This window comes from Balaenoptera ricei, chromosome 17 (assembly GCF_028023285.1).
Source record: "Balaenoptera ricei isolate mBalRic1 chromosome 17, mBalRic1.hap2, whole genome shotgun sequence".
Taxonomy (NCBI): domain Eukaryota; kingdom Metazoa; phylum Chordata; class Mammalia; order Artiodactyla; family Balaenopteridae; genus Balaenoptera; species Balaenoptera ricei.
In genome coordinates, this window is record NC_082655.1 from 35419265 (window position 1) to 35441998 (window position 22734).

At 40.2% G+C, this 22734-nt stretch overlaps 1 protein-coding gene across 3 annotated transcripts in view; it reads right to left on the minus strand.

The window, feature by feature from the left end:
• GRHL2 (grainyhead like transcription factor 2) overlaps window positions 1-22734 on the minus strand; it is a 167665-nt gene that overhangs the window by 98142 nt on the left and 46789 nt on the right. For all 3 annotated transcript variants that reach the window (XM_059902277.1, XM_059902276.1, XM_059902275.1), the window contains exons 2-4: window positions 18414-18609; window positions 11175-11242; window positions 6374-6767 (exon numbers count right to left, since the gene is read on the minus strand). In XM_059902277.1, coding sequence (XP_059758260.1) covers window positions 6374-6767; window positions 11175-11242; window positions 18414-18581 — 630 coding nt within the window. In that variant the 5' untranslated portion in view covers window positions 18582-18609. The remainder of the gene's footprint in view (window positions 1-6373; window positions 6768-11174; window positions 11243-18413; window positions 18610-22734) is intronic.

The window sequence follows — 22734 nt, forward strand, 5'->3', positions numbered from 1 at the left end:
CTGACTTTACTAGGAACTGAAAGGAGAGGACAGGGAAGGCTTTCTTGAGGAAGTCACACAGGAGGAAGGGTGTGGAAGGTAGTAAAGAATATTCTAGAATAGCATTGTCCAATAGAACTTTATGCAAAGATGGAAGTGTTCTATATCTTCACTAATATGGTAGCCACTAGCCACATGTATCTTTTGAGCACTTAAAATGGAGATAGTGGGACTGAGGAATTGAATTTTTAATTTTATTCAATTTTAATAGCCACATGTGGCTAGTGATTGCAGTATTGCACAGCACAGTTCTGAAACATGGAGTAGCAGGCACATGGGTCCTGAGGCAGGAGGGAGCATATCAGGTTCACAGAACTGAATGACGCTCAGAGCAGAAAGCACCCAGGGGAAAGATGTGCAAGACGAGGTGGGAAAGGCAGAGGAGAAACAGAACGTGCAAGGCCTTGTAAACCCGTTAAAGATTTATTTTTTTATTTTTATTTTTTTTAAATTAATTTATTTTATTTTATTTATTTATTTTTTATTTATGGCTGTGTTGGGTGTCCGTTTCTGTGCGAGGGCTTTCTCTAGTTACGGCAAGTGGCGGCCACTCTTCATCGCGGTACGCGGGCCTCTCACTATCGCGGCCTCTCTTGTTGCGGAGCACAGGCTCCAGACGCGCAGGCTCAGTAGTTGTGGCTCACGGGCCTAGTTGCTCCGCGGCATGTGGGATCTTCCCAGACCAGGGCTCGAACCCGTGTCCCCTGCATTGGCAGGCAGATTCTCAACCACTGCGCCACCAGGGAAGCCCACCGTTAAAGATTTAGATCTTAATCCTATAAACAATGGGATTTCAGTGAGAGGGTGTCATGATCAGATTAGCATTCTGAAAAGACCATCCCAGGTACAGTGTACAAAAGCAGACAGTATTATAGGCCAGAGATAATGATAGCTTGGGTCAGTATGGTGGAAGTAGAATGGAGATAAATGATTTCAGAGAGATTTAAGAAAGTGAAGTTGATAGAACTGATAATGACTTAGATGGGGATTATCGGAGAGCAAAGTATCAAGAAAAAAATCCTCGTTGCTTGAGAAACCAGAAGGACGGGGGTGCCACTCCACTAGAGCAGAGAACATGAGGGAAGGTTATAAGTCAGATTTTGAGCTGGTGGAGAGTCAAATAGGCAGTTGAACATAAAGGTCTGGAGCTCAGAGAGGAGAAATGGGCTGAAGAAAAAAAATGTGAAAAGTATTCAGGACATAGATGATAACCGAAGCTGCGGACATAAAGCTAAGAGCATTTTCAAGAGACAACAGTGATCAAAGCATCAAATGGTGCTGCAAAGTAACAGCTTTAACAGAACGGGGATTTCCAGAGCCGTTCTATTCAAGAGCTGGGTAGATGGCCCCTAGGAACCTAATAATAGGCCATCCAATCTCGTAAAATTTGACTATGTATAGAGAAACCTAAATCCTTCCCAAGTATAAAATGTGTATGCTAAGGATTTTCCAAAATTTTGCTTGGTGCAAAAACAAACTAATAAAATAATAGAAGTTTTAGTGGTACCATATGCACTATATCATGTGTTTAAAATAAAAATAACAAAATGGGTTGCACTAATCAAAAGTGAAGCCATGTTCCATTTCAGTACTTGAATCAACATTTTTAAGATTTTATTCTTTAAGTTTGTTGTGGAAATGAACTATCAGTTAAAAATTAGTCATGTTGGACAGGGTTTAGATCCAGGGTAACTTCCAGTATCAGTGTACAGATGAACATATCATCAATGGATATAACCATCATATGTCTGTTGGGTATAACAAATAATAATTCTTTGATTTTATTTCAGGATTCTCTGCAAACTATGTTCATTTGACAAATAACATACCAGGGACTAAATAATGAAATACATGGTAGAGATATCTGGTGCTCACTCATAAATCATTCTCGTTCCTGAGCACATGGGAGGACTAAATGGGAAAACTAGACTTCTCAGCCCTCTTGCAGTTAGTTAAGACCATGTGACTGGTTCTAGCCAATGAAATGTGAACAAGGGTAACAGCATCACTTCCAGGTCAAAGTATTTACAACTCAGTGTGCCGTCTCCATGGTCTCTCTTCCCCAGCTGGGATGACCCTGAAGCCACATATAGAGATGGTAATGTCACAAGATGGAGGGAACCTGGCTTCCTGATCAAACGACAGGTCTGCAGACATCTATCAAGATTATTATTAGCAAGAAATAAACATTTAGTGTATCAAATCACTGAGATCTGGTGTTCCTTCATTCGTACAGTTAGACTTATGTTAACTGACTTATACAAAATTGTTGTATAGAATAGCAAATTCTTTCTTCTACTTTGATTCTTATGATGACAATTCATACGATTTTTCTATAAAAACTCTTTCTTGCATCTCTCAAGGTTTACATGTTTCCTAAAAACATGCTAGGTGTTAATACTACCCTGTTTTATATTTATCAACTATACTCTTTGCTTATTAGCTGTGTGACCTTTGGCACATTCATAACCTCTCTGAATCTCTGTTTTTTCATCTGTAAAGTGGGAAGAGTAATACCTTCCTTGCAGAATTGTGGTACAGTAAATATTAGAAATAAAGTGTGTAAGCCACAGTGCCTGGCACACAGTAGTACTCAATAAATAGCAGCTATATAGATAGTAACCTTCTAGAGCGCAGAAACAAAGACACACCTCCTGCCCTCTACTCCCACGTCTAGCACAATGCCTAACACCCAGTATAAACAAATATTTACCAAATGTTACTACAAAGAGGATACAGAATATAAACCAAATTAGCTAAAATAAATTCATTAAAGAACTTTTTAATGCTACTAGCCTCAGTTGAACCAAACTGCTCCCTTCCCTGGTATCACTATACACACACACACACACACACACACACACACACACACACAGAGAAGAAGCCATCTCTAATAGCAAATGAAACTTGCTAATTCAACAAGTAGTAGACATTTTAGTAGTTTGCCTAAAGGAAGTGCTAGGTTTTAGACAAATTTTCCTTAGTGAAATTTACTTGGTGAAATCACTCTGAGCTCACCTGATCTTATAACCAGTTGACAGTGCCATGGCTAAAGATCATGATAGATCATTCCATTTAATTTACATCAGATCAAAATATAATATGCAATGTAAACACTGATTTCCAAGACTAGGAGAGCAGCTAAATCAAACTCGGTGGAAATAATTTTCACACTTAGTTTCTGGTAAGTTGCTTTCTCATCCACTTCAAAATAAAACCCCAAATACAATTGCTTCCTTTCATAAGCCTCTTTACCTACAACACAAACACAACTCATAACACATCCTCCAAATAGCATGATGGTTCCGTTGACATTGGACCACATCCACGGACTCTTCTGTGACTAATGGAATATTTCTGCACTGTGTGAGAAAAAGATCAGTAGCAACCCTTTAGTGAAAAAGTATGCACCTCACATTCCTATGTGGAATGATTTGCTTTTCTCTACAGAAGCACCCCTGACTGCTTGAGGGCAAATCAAATATTCAACAATACCCAAAACCCTACGAGATCCCTTGCTCAGTTTGAAAAAAAAAAAAAGAAGCAGCAGCAGCAGGTTGTTGACTCTTTTAAGCCACACCACACAGGAAGCTGAAGAAGCAAACTTTAAGATAATATTTTTATTACAAGGACATTGAAGGTTTGATATAAAGCTACCAGAACCCAAGAAATACAGAAGCCTGGTACGGGCAGGGGGTTTATTGTGTCTCACTTTGCTCATTCCCCAGTTTCATAGAATACAGCAGGCACTCAGGAATGACAGGCCAGGAAAAGAAGGGCTGTTAGTGTGACTTATCTACTGTGAGGCCCTCCCAACGCTGCAGAGAGCTGGTTCCTTTCGTTCCTCTTATTCTCACATGAAAGATGAGAAATAGCTAATAACGTAGACAAAGAACACTCATTTAAAAAAACAAACACATTTCAGCAAGGCACTATGTTCAGTTATGGAGCTCCTAAGAACTGGAAGGTCCCACAGTGTCTCTGAGTGTAGAGGTGACGGCTAAGGACATTGGCCCTGGAGCCCGACAACTTGTGGCAAGTCCCATCTCTGCCACTTACTACGGTGCGACCATGGGTGTTCTTATGCTTTCTGTGCCTTGGTATGCTCATCTGGAGAACACGGATAACAATAATAGTACCTCATAGGGTTTTTGTGAGGATTAAATGAGTATAGATCACTTAGAATGATGCCCAGCACAAAGTAAGTGCTCATGAAATGCTTATTATTTTAAAATATGATTATTTAGGGTTACACTTTCAGCCTCAGGTGGCTGAATTTTGTCCCATTGGCAACTACATGGGTATCAGGCTGCAAGTATTTGGTATACTGCCACCACAGTCACTCCTCTTTAAGAAATAAGAAACCACAAGTTTTCTCCTTCGGCCATTGTCTTTTATTGACCCAGGTGGACTGCAAAATGAGACGTCAGTGACCATCGACTCAAATGTAAAGGCACTGCTTCTAAATGCTGAAGCAGCTGACCTGAACTAAAGACAAGAAAAAAACCATTACATATTCTGGGTCAAAAATTGGAGAGGTGATCTACAATTATATCAGCAATTGTTGTTCTACAAAGATCCCAAGGCAATTAAATGGAAAGAATATTGTCTTTTCAACAAATGGTGCTGGAACACTGGATATCAATGCGGGAAAAAAATGGGACTCAACCTTTCTCTAACACCAGATATAAAAATTATCTCAAAGTGGATCATAAACCTACATGTAAGAGGTAAAACTATTAAATGTCTAGAAAAAAAACAAGAGAAATCTTTGTGACATTAGGTTAGGCCAAGACTTCTTAAACTGTACATCAAAAGCATAAACTCTAAGAGGAAAATATTGATTAACTGGACTTCATCAAGATTAAATATTGTTGCTGTTTGAAAAACATAGTTAAGAAAATAAAGCAGCTATCAAACTGCAAAACGTATAACTGATAAAGGGCTACACTATTTAAGGATCTCTTACAACCTAACAAAAGGAAGACAAATAACCCAATTTAAAAATTGGGCAAATTATTTGAACAGACATTTCACAAAAGAAGTTATAGGAATGGTCAAATAAACACACGGAATAATATTCAACATCACTAGACACCAGAGAAATGCAATTTTAAACCACAATGAGACACAGTCACATACGCACTAAAACAACTACAGTTAAAAAGACGGACAATGTCAAGTTTGGGCAAGGATATGGAAAAGGGGAACCCTCATGTATTGCTGGTGGGAATGAAAATGTTCCAGCCACCTTGAAACAATGTCAGCAGTGTTTCACATACATTTACCACATGACCCAGCAAGTGCAGTCCTAGGTATTTACACAAGACAAATGAAAGCGTATGTCCACAGCAGCATTATTCATAATAGCCAAAACCTAGAAGCCAAAACCTAGAAGCAACCAAATGTCCACCAACTGGTGAATAAATTGTGATACGTGCTTACCATGGAATACTACTCAGCAATTTAAGAAACAAATTATTAATACAAGCAATAACATAGATGAATCTCAAAAAGATTATGCTAAATGAAAGAAGACTTTCATACAAGACTCTATACTCTACCATTCCATTTATATGAAATTTTAGAAAAAGCAAAACTATAGCGACAGAAGGCAGATTAGTGTCTGCCGTGAGCAAGAGGAGAGGGGAGGGCTTCAAATTCAAACTTTTAGGATGAGGAAACTTTCCACTGATTCTGATGTTGGTTACATAATTGTAAACAATTACCAAAATTTTCAAACTGTGCCCTTAAAACGTGTGAATTTAAAACAAACAAGCAAGCAAAGATCATTGCTTCTGTAAGTTCTTTGGGCACACGAGAAGAATACATAGAATCTATTTGTAAGGTACAAAGTACACATACATGTACACACTTGATTATTGATAATACCAATTCTTTCTTGAGTATTCAATCAGACCAGGTCTTTAAAGAGTTATATTGTTTTAAAAAGTGATGGACAGGCCACATCTTTGGCTGCCATTTGGAAAGTTACAAACTAGAAGAGGTCAAAGTGAAAACTTTACAAAGTAGGAAATTTCCACGCAAACAGCCCTTTGTTCTTCAAAACATTTAATTTTAAGACTAAAATTAAAACCAGTCAAGGAATCTGTCATCTAAGAGGCAGGAAAACGGAAATATTCCTCCACACACCTAGGCCAATGGTCTAATAAAACCCGTTTACGAAGAAAGATGCAGACATGTTTAAAAAAACAAACAAAACCTTAAACTCACAGTTGAATTCACTCATCCCACTTAAAAAGCAAACAGAGAAAACAAGTTGGGTGGTTTTGGGTTTCAGTTCCAGCTGCTGACGTAAGAGCCGGGGACTCACCTCTGTGTTTCCGTCTTTGAAACTCTCGCTGTAGGTACTGTCCGGGGTGCTGCGCTGATCATCCTTGAGGTAGGCGCTATGGCTGGCCACGGACGGCACGCCATACTGAGTCTGCTCAAAGATAACCACGCGTTGTTCCTCACCATCTCCCCGGGGATAGTGCACAGGTGGGGCCGTGAAAACCGGTGTGAAATCTTCGGCCTTCACCACTGTGATTCCCGCCATGGGGACGACGGCTGGGCTCTCAGAGACGTTCGTGCTATACTGTTCCCGTTTTGAATTCTCCAGGTGGTCTTGATTTAGGGAGAGGTTCACTGGAACAGTCTTTAGGACCTGCACTCGGTTTTCTCCTCCACTCAAACTACTCTGGGCTCCACTGGTGCCAAGACAGTTTCTGTGTGTTTAAACCCACACCCCGCAACAGAACAGAATTAGAAACATCACCCTTCTGCAACTCCTAATAACTGATGTAAGCAAGAATCAGGGGATGCTAATGCATTAGGGGGAAAGCTGATGGCAAACTTTACAATGGAATGCAACGAATCTTTGTATCACTAGAAGGAGGGCAGCTACCTATATGTACCTCCTGGTATCATGCAATGAGCACCACCTAGAAGGTGCTATTGCCACCCCCCCCCCCCAGAAACAGCTGACTCTAAATCAAGCAAGCCTTTACATCTAGCTTCCAGTTCTTAGGATATATAGGAGCTGGAAGAATAATTTAAACAACACTGAAAAGAAACAATCATACAAACCAGAATGTCACACATCTTACTGACCTGGTTTCTTCAATAAGTCAGAGGCATGAAAAAAGAAAGAAAAGTGGGAGACTTGCTCTAGGTTAAGAAACTTAAAAGACATAACAATCAAATAGGATGAGCAGATCTTGTCTGGATTCTGATCTAAAAAACCAAAAAGGCACTTATGAGGCAGTGGGATTTTTGAGACAACTGAATATGAACTGAGAGGTAGCTGATGTTAGGAAGTACTGTTAATTCACCTAGATGTGATAATGATTTTGAGATTAGGTAATAAAATGTCTTTGTTTATTTAGAGATACAAATCAAAAGTTGTTAGAGGTGAAATGACATAAAGTAAGCCAGGAACTTATTTTGAATACTATTGCAATAAAAATTTTAAAAGAAAGAAAGAAAGAAAGAAAGAAAAGGTCAAGATTAAGTAGGTGTAACCCAAAGTTATCAGCGCTGAACCTGGAGGATGGGATGGGTATTTGGGGGTTCATTATACCGTCATCTTTATTTATGGGTATGTTTGAAAGCTTTCAAAAGAAAACATTTTAAGTAGCTTTTTTTAAAAAGGGGGGAGCAGGATAATAAGTTAAAGGAAGAGAGTGGGAAGAATATTTTTCACTCTTCTGCAGGCTAAACTCCTTGCAGAAAAAATAATATAATGAGAATTTATCGTTAGGATATTTTCACTAAATTGAAAAATAACATCAGCTCATTGATGTCCTTAGCACTGAATTACTTCCAGGGCTTAAGGAAGTGGTGTAACTGGGCTGATGTAAGACAAGATCTCTCAGATCTCAGACCTCCCGTGCTACAAAGAGAAAGGAAAGGATTTAGAAGATTAATTCTTGCCAGGATAAGATGAAATACTTTCATCTATACTATAGAATTCTGGGAGAGAGCAGAAGCAAAGAGAAACTTCTTATGAAAAGAGCGTTATTGATAGCAAAATGATTTTACTAACAAAGTCCTTGTGGTCAGTAAGATTTGAGGCCACCTCTTACTTATTTATAGATTATTCCGAATGACATAGAGAGAAAATGCACGTTTTGCATGGAGCCCCATCCCCAATGTCTGTTTTTTTAAAACTAGCATGTGCTTTCTGGGGCTTATAGCCATCTCTCATTGAGAGAAATATTTGAATAAAATTGGTTCTTCCAAGAATTGAGCTCTCGTGGCTCCTCTCTGTAAAGGAAATCCACTCGCCTCTGAGCTTGCCTCTCAAACAGGACTTGGTATTTTTAGCTTTGATTTTTCAGATAAAACTTCAAAGTGAAGCTTGAGGAAAGAATGGCTCCACATGAACAAAGCCAACAGAAAAATACCTGGACCTCTCTGAGTCAGCCACAGACCTGTAGAAATCATTCTAGAAACAAATCCTTTAAAGAATAAAATCGTGAGTCTATAAACATTCTGGCTTTAAGTAATAACCTGCTTTCATGGCTAAATCAATACAATGAATCTGTATCTAAGACACAGTGAAAATTTAGAAATTATTTTTAATCTGAACCCAGTAAGCTGATGATGCCAAAACCCAGACCACCCACTTATATCAGTATTTCCTAAACCTTGTTGCTGAGAACATTGCATAGAATGTTAATACATGTTCCTCAAAGAAAGGAGACCATGATAAAATCAGTATTAAAAAAAAAAAAAAACTGCCTAAACAAGACCACCCTGGTGGGTCACAGTCATGAACACAGTAAAGGCCCCCAAGGGTTCCTCTCCTTGTTTAACTGTAACCCAGAATTTCTCAAACTCATTTGATACGGGACCCTTTTGTGGAGGAGTAACTACTAATACTTGTGGATAATGTCTTGCAAGTTGGGTGTAGGACGGTTGGTCTACGTGCATTAGCTACCAAAGCAATTATCCACTTTTGGCACTTCTGGGCTTTGCACAAGCACGGTCTTACTGGCTTTGCCAAAATATTCAAAATTAATCAACTCCTCTACACTTAGAGTCCACTTCAGTCCAAATTTCTTAAGTCTTTAATTCATGCAAAACACTTGGATTCTAAACAAGAAACACAAGTCAAAATATTTTTGGTGTGCTTATAAACAAATAAATAAGCAAACTAATAGAGTTGTGCAAATCTAGTTGAATCGTCACTACCATGAGACGAGGGGACAACAGACTCGGCACCATCCTATAATGTGTAACTGTGCCTCTATAGAACAGCACCAACTTTAAAAGCTGATGCCAGAGAACTCTGGAAGTCATCCAAAAAATGGGTGATCAGAACAAAGTAAGAATTATGGTGAGATATACTGACTCACCTGCAATAGAATTTAAAATTGAACCAAACATTATAATGTGAGAAAAAAATGCAAGGCTAAGAATGGTTCATTGAAATATACTTTTAAAAAAATTGGGGTCATGACACTGAGATTACTTTTCAAAGTGGCGACTTCTGTATACGAACATTTGTAATGATATCATGTCAGCACATGGCACCTTAATTCATGAGTACATTGCAGACCAAATGATATCCTTCCAAATTACATTCAACCGGAAGTCTACTAAGTTATGATCAGTCCATACAAGGTGGTTTGTCTATACCTCACTGCCAGTTTTTTTTTAAGGCACTCCATTGATATCACAAAAATGGCCTTTAAAATACGAGTGGCCGTCAGTCTTTAATGTTGTGCTAAAAGATACTTTAGCAAAACATGGGCTCTTTTATCTATTATGATACATACAGAGCACACATCTTAGATTCGTTCCCCTCCCCACCTCCACCCCCCACGCCTCCCCCAACTTTTCTGTGAGTACTGGCATAGGACTTGGGAGACAGCACTTGCTTAGCCTAATAAATGCTGGCTGGATGGAGGAAAAGTTTAAGGACCTGAGAGCATCAGCCTCTTTCTCCCTGTCATCACTGCTACTCACTAGTGCCCAGGGCCCCAAAGCAGCACAGAGCGTCAGAAGATCCCTGTGGAACCACAAATCAGATGCAGACAGCCTTGATCTTCTGCTGGGGGTGTGCCTTAGAGGTGATAACACAGCACAGGGCCACTGATTGGCGGGGTGGCCCCCACTGCTAGTCGTATGACAAGATCACAATGTCACAAGCAGTTCCTAGCAAGGCCAGGAAAGATTCTGACATGTGTTTTAGCAGGAGACTTCATTTCTCCTGGCTTCATGTTTCCAAGTGGAAAAACCCCCAACAGAAAAGCACTGTGGCTTCTCCATCCCTCTGCAGGGGAAGAGATGTATTTGATTGGTGAGTTTGGGAGAAGTAGCTGAGCAAGGTGGTTCAGACCCTTGTGGGTCCCCCTTTATGTCTGGATCATCTTGGCCAAAGAAAGGGGACACTCCAGTCACCGCGGCCATGCCATCAGTGGCCTGTCCCTTCAGGGAGGCCTGAAGTCCTGCTTGGGACCAGATGAACAGCCATATCTAAGTCAGGACTGAAATGTTACAAATTGCTGGTTCAAAATCACATTCTCTAATTAGCTGCATCAGAAATAAAATTGATTTTTTTTCCTTTTTAATTTCAATCTGTCTGTTTCTTGTTTTCAACTAGTTCTTAATTCAGTGAAGGAAAGGAGTATGACCTATGGTCTCCTAACATCTTTCCTGCCCCTGCACCCGACAGTGTCCTCTGTCACCCATGGCTCCCTACCGGCTCCTCCCTGGACTGAAATCAGCCTGGCCTCTTTCCTCTCTCCCTTATCAAAGACGATCTTCAAATGTCTCACTCCCTCAAGGGCCTCATCGCAGTCATACACCCATTGGACGGACAGAAAAGTTCACGCCAGCAGTAGGCTATCTTGCCTGTATATCACCTCTAACTCTTGGGATTTGCAGCCCCCTTGGAAGATACTGATGGCCCTTTGCAGAATTGCAAAACCAAAAAATGCAATTTTCTCTCCCGCCTGAGAGATCCAGTTTTGTTCCAGACTCCAAAAACAGGTAGCAGACGTTAAGCTTCTTGACTCCCATATCCTCTCAAGAACAAAAGTTATAGTTTAATACTATTGTTTTCAAAAAACATAGCAAAAGAGTTTTTTGGGGAGTCAGGCATATTCCTGTATATATTATCATACCTTTTATCCTGGTCTTCTTGGCTGTCATTTGCTTTGCTTACAGACAGCAGCCTCTTGTCTCGAGGAACCTGAAAACATCACCAACCATCAGTCAGACTTATATAGATGCAACTGTGACCTCGTGCAGAGCTTGACACCAGCATAAGCAAAGAAAAGGAAATGGAACATTCTCCAGAGAACGGTGGCAAATTTGCAATGGCCAGGAGATGGTTAAAGGTAAGTAGCCTGATTGGCAATGACAGTGTACCAGACACAAAAGGGTGATCATCAGCGTAGGGCCACAGCAATCCTGATTCTGCTGTGCCCTGCTGACACAGGCAACTCTCTCTCGCTGGACCTGAGCACCTCCTGAGCCCTCCCCACGTTGGCTGGGAGTGGATGAGGGGAAAGGGTAAGAGTATCTGTGCTCTGGAGCAGACAGAAAACATCTTGGAGCTACAACAGGTGTCCCGTTAAGGAACAGGGACTGACCCTCCACTCTGATGAGGGACTCCAGGTGCTGACATGCAGGGGGGCAAACTGGGTAGGGGGCTGCTCTGTCCAGTGAGGGAGAAACATCTAATACGTGGGCCAGCCTTTACCTACCCTCCCTAGCTCTCGAACTGGCTTCCACCCTTCTTCTTCTAATGCACTTTTATTATTGACTTCACAACCACAATGCCAACATATTACCTGAAAGATTATTGAAAAAGTGCTACTTGAGAGAAGGGATACCCCTACCAGCTGTGTTTCTGAACATCAACTGACTGCCCTACCGCATTAAGGATTGCTTACCTATCTCTACCATAGTTCTCAAACACATGAATAGTGGGTTTACATTTGTTTGGCTGGTTGGATGTTTTGGGTTTTTCTGTTTTTGTTTTTGATTTTGTTTTTTCCTAAATCTCCAGATCTTCCTTCTAGCCAAACACCTTTGCACTCAAAACACAGCCTTCACTATTTTGACATAAGAGAGTGTTTATGAGAAGCATCTCTCTTCTGGTTTCCAGACTAGCAATCCTCATGGATAGTTTCCACTCACCTGAATATGTATGCAAGCCCAGCTAGCTGGGCAAGGGAGGCAACATAGCAGGGTGGCTAAGAATTCAGGCCTAGACCTGATTGTTTGGGTTCAAATCTCAGCTCTACCACTTACTAATTCTGCCTCAGTTTCCTCAGCTGTAAAACAGGCATAATGGTAGTCCTATACCTCACAGGGTGTTTAGTAAAATTAAATGAGTTAATTTTTTTAAAGCCACTTAGAGTGTCTGGGAATTTATAAGCATTTGTTAAATAAAAATAAAGTAAATCAACTGTAAGTCCTTCACTCACATGTCAATGATGAGGGTCTACAATGTAGCAGGCATTACTAAGTGCTAGACAGAAATGAAATGAATAAAACATAGCTCCTATCATCTACTGAAAATGACAGATAAACATAAAATTTTAATACCCAGCACACCTATGTTCATAGCAGCATTATTCACAATAGCCAAAAAGTGGAAATGACCCAAATGTCCATCTACAGATGAATGGATAAACAAAATGTGATATATACATACAATGGGATATTATTCAGCCTTAAAGATGAAATTCTGATACATGCTATAATATGGATGAAGCTCGAAGACATTACACTAAATCCCGTGTGACTCAAATCCATCAACTTCTCTGTGGATGCCTGCCTCCTGGTTCAGCCCCCGACATCTCTTACCTGAGCTATGGCATCAGCCTAACTGGTCTCTCCTCTCCTTCACTTAACCCCTGCAAATCTATTCGGGATCCATTAAGAAGATCCAGAGTGATCTTTAAGTCTGACCCCGCTATGCTCTTACTTAAAACTCTTCAATGCTTCCCGTTATTCTCAGGAACATGGCCTCCAAAATCTCTTCTGCCTCAACTTGGGCCACCCCCATCACTGCTGTGTGTACAGCCACACTGCGTCTCTGACCATGCAATGCTCCTTCTTGCAGCAGAGCCATTACCCAGTCCTCTCTGCCTGGAACGTACCCCAGTCTCCTGCCCCACCCTACCCATGCCTTCTCTAAGCTAACTTGTGAGCTTACTTCGAGAACCATCTAACGGTCCATATCCAAGATTAGACTACAATCTCCATGAGTGTCCACCTTGTGCATGGTTATGTCCCAAGCGCCTGGAATGTAGCAGGCCCTCACTAAATTCTTGTTGAAAGAATGACTGAATCAATCAAAATGGCCTGCAAAAAGCAGAATCAAAGAAATAGAAGAAATAGGGATTCCAAACACTAAAACGTATTAGTAACTCCCAAAGACTCCTGGAAGTGAACATTAGTGTTGCCAAGATGCACTGATGCCAGCTCTGAGCAGCCTGGTCAGCCTACAGTATTGGGCACAACGTGACAAAGGGAAACCTTTGGGTTTGCTCCCATCTGGGCCACCCTGAACCATGTTTACCTTTGGCTTCCCAAAGACTGTCCTTCTTAGAGAAACTGAGACCTCTGAACTCAGGCCCCTTTCTCAAGTCTAGACCCACAAGACTGTCTATCAGACATCCCTACCTGGACATCCTACAAGCACATCAAACTCAACATACAATTATCCTTCTCCCCAAAGCCCTTCTTCTGTACTCCACCTTGGTTAATCTGAGAATCAGCTTAGATGTTATGATCCTAATTATAGGGTTCTCCCACCAAATCTCACACACACACACACACACACACACACACACACACACACACACAATCAGTTGCCAGCTTTCATTCAAACAAATACTCAGTGATTTCTTGAACAGACTGCTTTGTCTCTATGCAGTATAGCTGACTAAATAGAGTGGCTGATTTAGGGAGAACCTCACAAATGCTGACCCAGGGAACAGCTACCATCATGTCTTACTTTAGGGCTTCATCATTTTTTATCTGGACTATTGCAACAAACTGTTCACTGGATTCTCTGCTCATAACCCACCTCCCTGCTGCTGCTGCTGTGGCTGTAATATGTATAAATCATTTCTCCAATCTACCAGGCTTATGTTCAAAATCCTTCAGCAATGGAGAAAATGATGCCAAATGATATGATAGAAAAATTACAGGAAATTTCACTTTCTTCTTTAAGCTTCCCTGCATTTTCTATAATGTATATGTATAAGCCAAAAATAAAAAGCTGATTTCTTTCAAAAATTTCAGCAGCTTATGAATATTTATTAAATCATGTATTCACTCATTCATCTAGATAATGTAAATTTAAATCATTAAAATACATAAAAACCAGGACTTCCCTGGCAGCGCAGTGGTTAGGAATCCATCTGCCAATGGGGACACGAGTTCAAGCCCTGGTCCAGGAAGATCCCGCATGCCTCAGAGCAACTAAGCCTGTGCACCACAATTACTGAGCCTGCACGCTAGAGCCTGTGAACCACAACTGCTGAGCCCACGTGCCACAACTACTGAAGCCCACGTGCCTGGAGCCCGTGCTCCACAACAAGAGAAGCCATAGCAATGAGAAGCCCGCGCACCACAGCAAAGATTAGCCCCCACTCGCTGCAACTAGAGAAAGCCCGCACGCAGCAACGAAGACCCAATGCAGCCAAAAATAAATAAATGAATAAATAAATAAATTGAGGTATGGTTGATGTACAATATTATATAAATTTCAGGTGTCCAACAGAGATTCCCAATTTTTAAAGGTTATATTCCATTTATAGTTATTACAAAATATTGGCTATATTCCCTGCATTGTACAATATATCCTTGTAACTTATTTATTTTATACGTAGTAGTTTGTACCTCTTAATCCCCTACCCCTATCTTGCCCCTCCCCCCCTTCCCTCTCCCCACTGGTAACCACTAGTTTGTTCTCTACATATTTAAGTCTGTTTCTGTTTTGTTATATTGACTAGTTTGTTTCTATTTTTTAGATTCCACATATAAGTGATATCATATAGTGTTTGTCTTTCTCTGACATTTCACTTAGCATAATACCCTCCAAGTCCATCCATTATGTTGCAGGTGACAAAATTTCATTCTTTTTTTATGGCTGAGTAGTACTCCATTGTATTTATATACCTCATCTTTATCCATTTGTCAGCTGATGGACACTTGGGTTGCTTCCATATCTTGGCTATTGTAAATAGTGCTGCTATGAACACTGGGGTGGATGTATCTTTTCAAATTAGTGTTTTCATTTTTTTCAGATCTATATCCAGGAGTGGAACCTCTGGGTCATATGGTGGTTCTATTTTTAGTTTTTTGAGAAACTGCCATACTGTCTTCCACAGTGGATGCACCAATTTACATTCCCGTCAACAGTATACAAGGGTTCCTTTTTCTCCACATGCTCAAATTGAGTTTTATGTAAACTCTCTACTCTGCATTTCAAAATATTTACAGAAAGCAGTATTTCAACTTTCCTCTAAATAGTAAAAATGTGCAAGAGGAGAGGTAATCCAGGTACCATATTTACTAATACTTTATCCTCTGAACCTGTGGGAAATAAAATACGTTGCTTTCCTAAATTACTAATGATTTTTGTTTCAAGGTGTGTTTCTCTTTTTCATTAATACAAAAGAATTGCCATCTAATACAGATACCTGAAATTATATCCATTTCACAGTAGTAAAATCTACTTTCAAAAAATAAGAAAAATATATTTTTTCAAAGTGTATCTTAATGTATTTCTTCAAAGTCTTATAAAAGTATAACTAACGTATTTGTTTAACATAGTTATAAAAGTTACCAAAAAATGTTGTAATGACCCAAGTGATTAAATCAGGGTCACTTTAATATGTTACTAGATTTTAAAGATTGATAAAGGTATCAAGTTTTCACAGCGGGGGAAGGAGAAGAGGGGACGAAGTGAGAGAGTAACATTGACATATATACACTACCAAATGTAAAATCGATGGCTAGTAGGAAGCTGCTGCATAGCACAGGGAGATCAGCTCGGTGCTTTGTGACGACCTTGAGGGGTGGGATAGGCAGGGTGGGAGGGAGGCTCAAGAGGGAGGGGATATGGGGATATAAGTATACATATAGCTGATTCACTTTGTTGTACAGCAGAAACTAACACAACATTGTAAAGCAATTATACTCCAATAAAGATATTTTTTAAAAAGGTGTCAAGTTTTAACTATTTTTTATAATAAAAGAAAATTGCTTTGTGATTTCTTTCTAGGGATGAGACCATTTCTGAACATTACATGTTAACACAAAAGTCCAATAAAGCTGAACCCTCAAGAAATAGCCTATAACATGAAGCAGTCTAACATGATAAGTTCTGTGTTTCTATACTATCCTCAATACATTCTGAAAATTTTGACTTCAAAACGTTTAGAATTCATCCTTGTGTTTTTCAAATAAGCTCCTTAGTCAAAAAGGATTAAAATATATAAAACAACCACAAACAAAGAAAAGAAGAAAGGAAAGCCTGCCAAAAAACCATCTTTGTTTTTAGGCTCATTTTTTTTCAGGCGATTCCTGTTCATTGTAGGAAACTGCCCTGCTTACATGAAATGGAGGTTAGACCCTAAAATATCCTTTCATCTGGACCCCAATTCCCAAAGTTAAAGGCCCTTCTTGCTATGTCAGGAGCCGTGTTGGGAGTTGTACAGCTTCACAAGAGAGCTGTCGAAATCGGCCAACTCCAGCTCCGTTGGTAAAGGGAAAAAAAATCAGCCTAGACTGGCAAGGGTACCAGTGGAATGCCTTTCCTATATTTCTCTAGCACTTTCCAACCATAAAAAATGCATTTATTTGAGTTAATAATATCCTCATTTAAAGTAGCCTGGATGGACCAACCGATCAGTTACTCATACCTTGTGTTTCATCTTAAATAAGCACAACATGGCTTGGCTTTCATTCTTCTCCCCATGGAGGGAGCCCTCCTGAGTGTTTTAACAGAGAAAAATGGGAAGAAGCTGGAAAAGGAATGAGTAATTTTAGAGGACTTTGGTGAAAGAAATAGGCCCGGGGGCAGTGCCAGAGTCAATGGTGGTGGGAGATCGTTGTAAAGCACAAAAACTCTGGTTTAGGAGAGACCCAGGGGACAACACAACTTGCAGAAGTGAGACCACTGGGAGGAAACAGGAACTGGGAAGCAGGAAGGAAACAGGAAGCTGAGACTGGTGCTTACCAAAAGAAAAATGATTCCTCTTGGGTGATTTTTTCATGATGGAGGGAGAGGGGAAGAGGGGGATTTAGTTCTTATTCTAAAATAAAGAGTTCACTGTGCCCAACCAGCAAAATAAACACGGCCATTCTCACCTTTGTGCCAATACCAGCATAAGCCCACAGTGTTTACAATCAAGTCAGGCAATAAATATCCTCATTCAGTAAATACCTGTTGATTTTTTACACTTCATTGGTTCTAAGGGAGCAGGTCATACCAGATATAGTCCTTTATAGTTGAGGCAGACCATTGTTTGTTGTTCGATTTCCTGAAATACTCCGATTTTGAAGGTATCTATGGCAGGTATTTTTGTAATGCAAGCGAATTACATTCACTTTGTTTTAAGGGTTTTTCAAAATAAATATTGAGTACTCATTGAAACAAATGGAGACAGTTAGATTTTGGAATTGCTGCAAAAGCCTACCACTAAAGTATTCATTGGCGTATTCCTTACAAAACTGAAAAATCTAGAAACCCTGATGTTTCTTATAAAATGGAAAATCTAAAAGCAACCTAGGGAGTTCCCTGGTGGTCCAGTGGTTAGGACTCGGCGCTTTCACTTCTGCTTTCACTGCCATGGGCCTGGGTTCAATCCCTGGTCGGGGAACTAAGATCCTGCAAGCTGTGTGGCACAGCCAAAAAATTAAATTAAAAAAAATTTTTTTAAAGGTTCTCATTACTTAATTAAAAAATAAAATAAAATAAGGAAAGATAAAAGCAACCTAAATACCCCCAAACTGAGCAATACTGAATTATGGTACAGCCACACAATGTAATACTCTTTATTCACCAAAAATCATAAAGTAAAAATGGCAGCAAAGAAGGATTTGCAACAGGATATGAAGTAGAAATTAAACGTAGATAATATGTATGCTTGGAAACAGAGGGCACAGAAATAATTATCCTAAAATGAAAACTCCCTCGGCGGGGGGTGGGAAAGTCATGCTTTATAGATGGGAAAGCAGAGACGCAATGAGAACAGGGAGAGGCTGAATTCCAGAGGGAGTGTGGCAATGCCATTCATTCTCCGGCCTGGGATGAAGAATCTGTCCCCTCTGCCCATTAGAGAGGGGAGGCCCTGGAGGCAGAAAGTGGAGGGAGGCGGGGCTTCAGGTTCTACCTTGTAGTAGTCATACAGCAGGCCAAGGGCGGCGGCGCTGTCCTCGTCACCATTGATACTCATCATCGCCTTGGTGGCCGCCGTCAGGGGGTTCTCCAAATACGACTTCCAGGCTTCATCCTCACTGGTGTAGGCTCTTCGGGTATTAAATGGAGGGTCACTGGGCATGGGCACTAAGGCCACCAGTCGTTTATTACTGTGAAAGCAAGAAACACATGAGGTTCATTATCAAAGAAGTATTCCTTTGATATCCGCTAAAAAATACACATTATTTGGTTAATTTGTACTTCCCCAGAATGGAAGAGAGGGAAGATTAAGACTGAAGTGACTGCCCCATTGCATTGATAAAGCCACTGATTTATTTCTCTACTGCCCATGAGAAGTAATAATGGTCTTTCAAAGGTAGTACAGAGGTAGTGTAAGTTGGTTCCCTTCACACTTGGCTTATCATATCCAATCACTTCAGGAGCCAAATCATTTTCTTTGATTATTCTTCATTAGCGAATATTAAAATGAAAAACTGAGAGGGAACAGGTTTCATTTAACTCTCTGAGTTCTAATGTATAAATATGTGCGATACATTAAATGTAATCAACATGTTAATGGTTATTAAAAACTATTTTATCTAGTTTAATTTATACTATAATCGTTAGCAAATTATAGACCAATCCAAGTCCCTTAATTTAAAAAGGCAATAGAAGCTACTTTGCAAACAAGACGTATTGCAGATATGCTGCGTAATAGGGATACAAAGCAGCAGGAAAGAGACGAACTCTGTATATGAATCCTGTGTTGCCACGGGATCCTACTATATTTAAAGGACATAGAAGATACAGGTTGTAAAAAATCATCATGGGGAGTGAGGAGGGCACCTGGAGAATCTTCAGTAGAGGCAAAAGGGGTTGGAATCATTTGTCAGTCCTAACCAAGCCAAGCTCAGGTAAAGCAGCAATTGACTATCAAAGTGATTTCTTAAGGAGGATGCGATAATAACTTAAATACTCACAAACCATGACAGTCCTCAGCAGCTCCCCAGCCTTGTTCATTGAAATGAAACCAAAAAGTGACCATGAGACATTGTATTTCAGTAACACCTATGTCCACTCAGAGTAACATGACACAGACAAGTAACAGGATTGCAAAGGCAACATGTATACCGATCAGTGGAAATTCAGCCACCAAGAGCCTTTTGATGGTCATTCAGTCACAGACGTCCCTTTTTGCTGATATTTCTACAGGGCCTTCTGAGAGTAGATGGTCTCCCCGTTCACTTTGTGATAGAAAACTGGTATGAACTCCCAACAAAGGCTATGTTGAGGGCCCTTTATGTGGAGGCATGATGCCACACATTGGTGTAGGGTCAGAAAATGACACTGACATTGGTAACATATGTTTGGGGGCGGGGCGGGAAATCCACACTGAGCAGAGTGGAGTTTCAGACGGTCTCCAGGCCGCTGGTTTGAACTTTGTGCCAGGGGCTTGGTGGAACTGATCGGGAAGAAAGAGAAAATGACCCAACTGTAAATTAATTGGATTAAAAGGTAAAATCAAGTTTGTGGAAGTAAACAGGAAAACCCTGGTAGAAGGCCTGTCTAACCATTAGGTAGTCTGGTGACATGGAACAGCACAGGCCCTGGAAGTGAGTCTCTGTTCACCGCTTACAGTGGAGGAAAATTGCCTGAGGTTCGGTTTCTTCGCGCCTTAAATAAGGACAACACTATTTTTAGTTTCTTAAGGAACCTCCATACTGTTCTCCATAGTGGCTGTACCAATTTACATTCCTACCAACAGTGCAAGAGGGTCCCCTTCTCTCCACACCCTCTCCAGCATTTATTGTTTGTGGATTTTTTGATGATGGCCATTCTGACTGGGGTGAATGGATAACCAACAAGGACCTACTGTACAGCACAGGGAACTCTGCTCAATATTATGTAACAACCTAATTGGGGAAAGAATTTGAAAAAGAATAGATACATGTATATGTATAACTGAATCACTTTGTTGTACAACTGAAACTAACACAACATTGTTAATCAGCTATACTCCAATATGAAATAAAAAGTTAAAAAAAAAAAAAAGACAGCAATGTCCACTCTACTTACCTCACAATGCGATTGTAAGAATGGAATAAAATAATGAATAAAATAGAGGTCTGTAAACTGCACAATGTTATACAATAACAGGTATTACTATCACAGCACAGTTCTATATTCCCGTAAAGTTTGTGGGTATAGCGATTTTTGGTTATAATGCAGAAGTGCTAAAGATAATCATTAATTAAAGGGAGACTGAAGTTGTTCATTTAGCTATTTTGATTGAGAGCCCAATAGATGCCAGGCACCATGCTATTTGTTGAGAATGCAATGGCAAATGACACAGGCACTGCCCCATAGCCCAAGTAGCTTGCAGTCCAGTGGGGGAAAGAAAGCACCACTGTTGGGACTTCCCTGGTGGCGCAGTGGTTAAGAATCCGCCTATCAATGCAGGGGACATGGGTTTGGTCACTGGTCCAGGAAGATCCCACATGCTGCGGAGCAGCTAAGCCCGTTCACCACAACTACTGAGCCTGCGCTCTAGGGCCCATGTGCTGCAACTACTGAGCCCTCGTGCTGCAACTACTGAAGCCCGTGTGCCTACAGCCCGAGCTCTGCAACAAGAGAAGCCACCGCAATAAAAGTCCACACATTGCAACAAAGAGTAGCCCCCGCTTGCTGCAACTAGAGAAAGCCCATGCGCAGCAGTGAAGATCCAACACAGCCAAAAAAGAAAAAGAAAAAAAGAAAGCACCGTTGTTACAAGAGCAATGAGTGTGAGAAATGAACAGTGTCATGAGTGAGGTTATATGCCAGAGGGGACTAACCTAACCAGAGGATCAAGGAGGAAGCAAAGTTTTGACAAAGACCTGAAGGAAAGGCAGGAGTGTGTCGGTCAATGTTGAAATGGGCAGATGTGGGAAACATTTTTTTTTGGGGTGGGGGAAACATTTTTAAAGTGAAGAATATATTGGTAATGCAAAATAATGGAATTTTCTGACAAAAGGAGCACATTTGTATTCATTTTGGAGAGTCAACTAAAGAAATTTATGTATTTTATATACAGTGGAATATTACTCAGCCATAAAAAAGAATGAAATAATGTCATTTGCAGCAACATGGATGGACCTAGAGATTATCATACTAAGTGAAGTAAGTCAGAAAGAGAAAGACAAATGCCATGTGATATCACTTATATGTGGAATCTAAAATATGACACAAATGAACTTATCTACGAAACAGAAACAGACTACAGACATAGAGAACAGACTTGTGGTTGCCAAGGGCAGGGGAGGTGGGGGAGGGTTGGATTGGGAGTTTGGGGTTAGCAGATGCAAACTAGTATATACAGAATGGATAAACAACAAGGTCCTACTGTATAGCACAGGGAACTATATTCAATATCCTGTGATAAACCATAATGGAAAAGAATATAAAAGAGAATATATATATATATATATATATATATATATATATATATATATATATATATATATATATACATATATATATATATACATGTATAACTGAATCACTTTGTTGTACAGTAGAAATTAACACAACATTGTAAATCAACTATAATTCAGTGTAAAAAAAAGAAATTTATGTACTTTGATTTAACAGTAAAATAGTATTTCCATGTTGTGGAAATTACTAATCACAGAGGATAGGGCTTGATTTAGAGATAGAATTTTGGTGGACCCCTAAGAATCTACAAGTGGAAGAAATGAAGTCTCTGGGAGGACCACAAAGGCAGAGGTGATGGGCCCACGTGTGGCAGTGCCACCACCACCCCTCTCAGTCATTTAGTAGGAGCCATCCTGGGTGCCCGGTCTGCAGCCTTCACTTAGAGGGAGAAATAGAGGAATCTGAACCCTAATTGTTGCCCATGAGCACCCAGGCATCATGCATACTTCCCAAAATGCTCAGTCCTACAGGAAAGAAGGGCTTTAAGTTATTTGCAGTGACCTCACCATTGAAAAAGGTGGGGATTTTACTCTCTTTCTTACCTAAGAAAAGCTGGGAGGCGGGGGGAGTGTTAATTACAACACTGGCTAATTTCCAAAAGTTTAGCAGGAAGCACCAGGGTGAAGGATAAAAGCCAACTCTTGATTTACACTAAGTAGTGCCCTGATTCACTTGAGAGATTTTTCTTTGAGTCTTCCTTTAAGTCCCTACTCCCTCCTGCTGAGTCTCCTGGATTGCTGATTTTATCTGTTCCCAGCAGGAACGTTCACTCATAAATCTAGATTCATCAGCTTTTCTCCTATGATGAAATGGTTGATGAA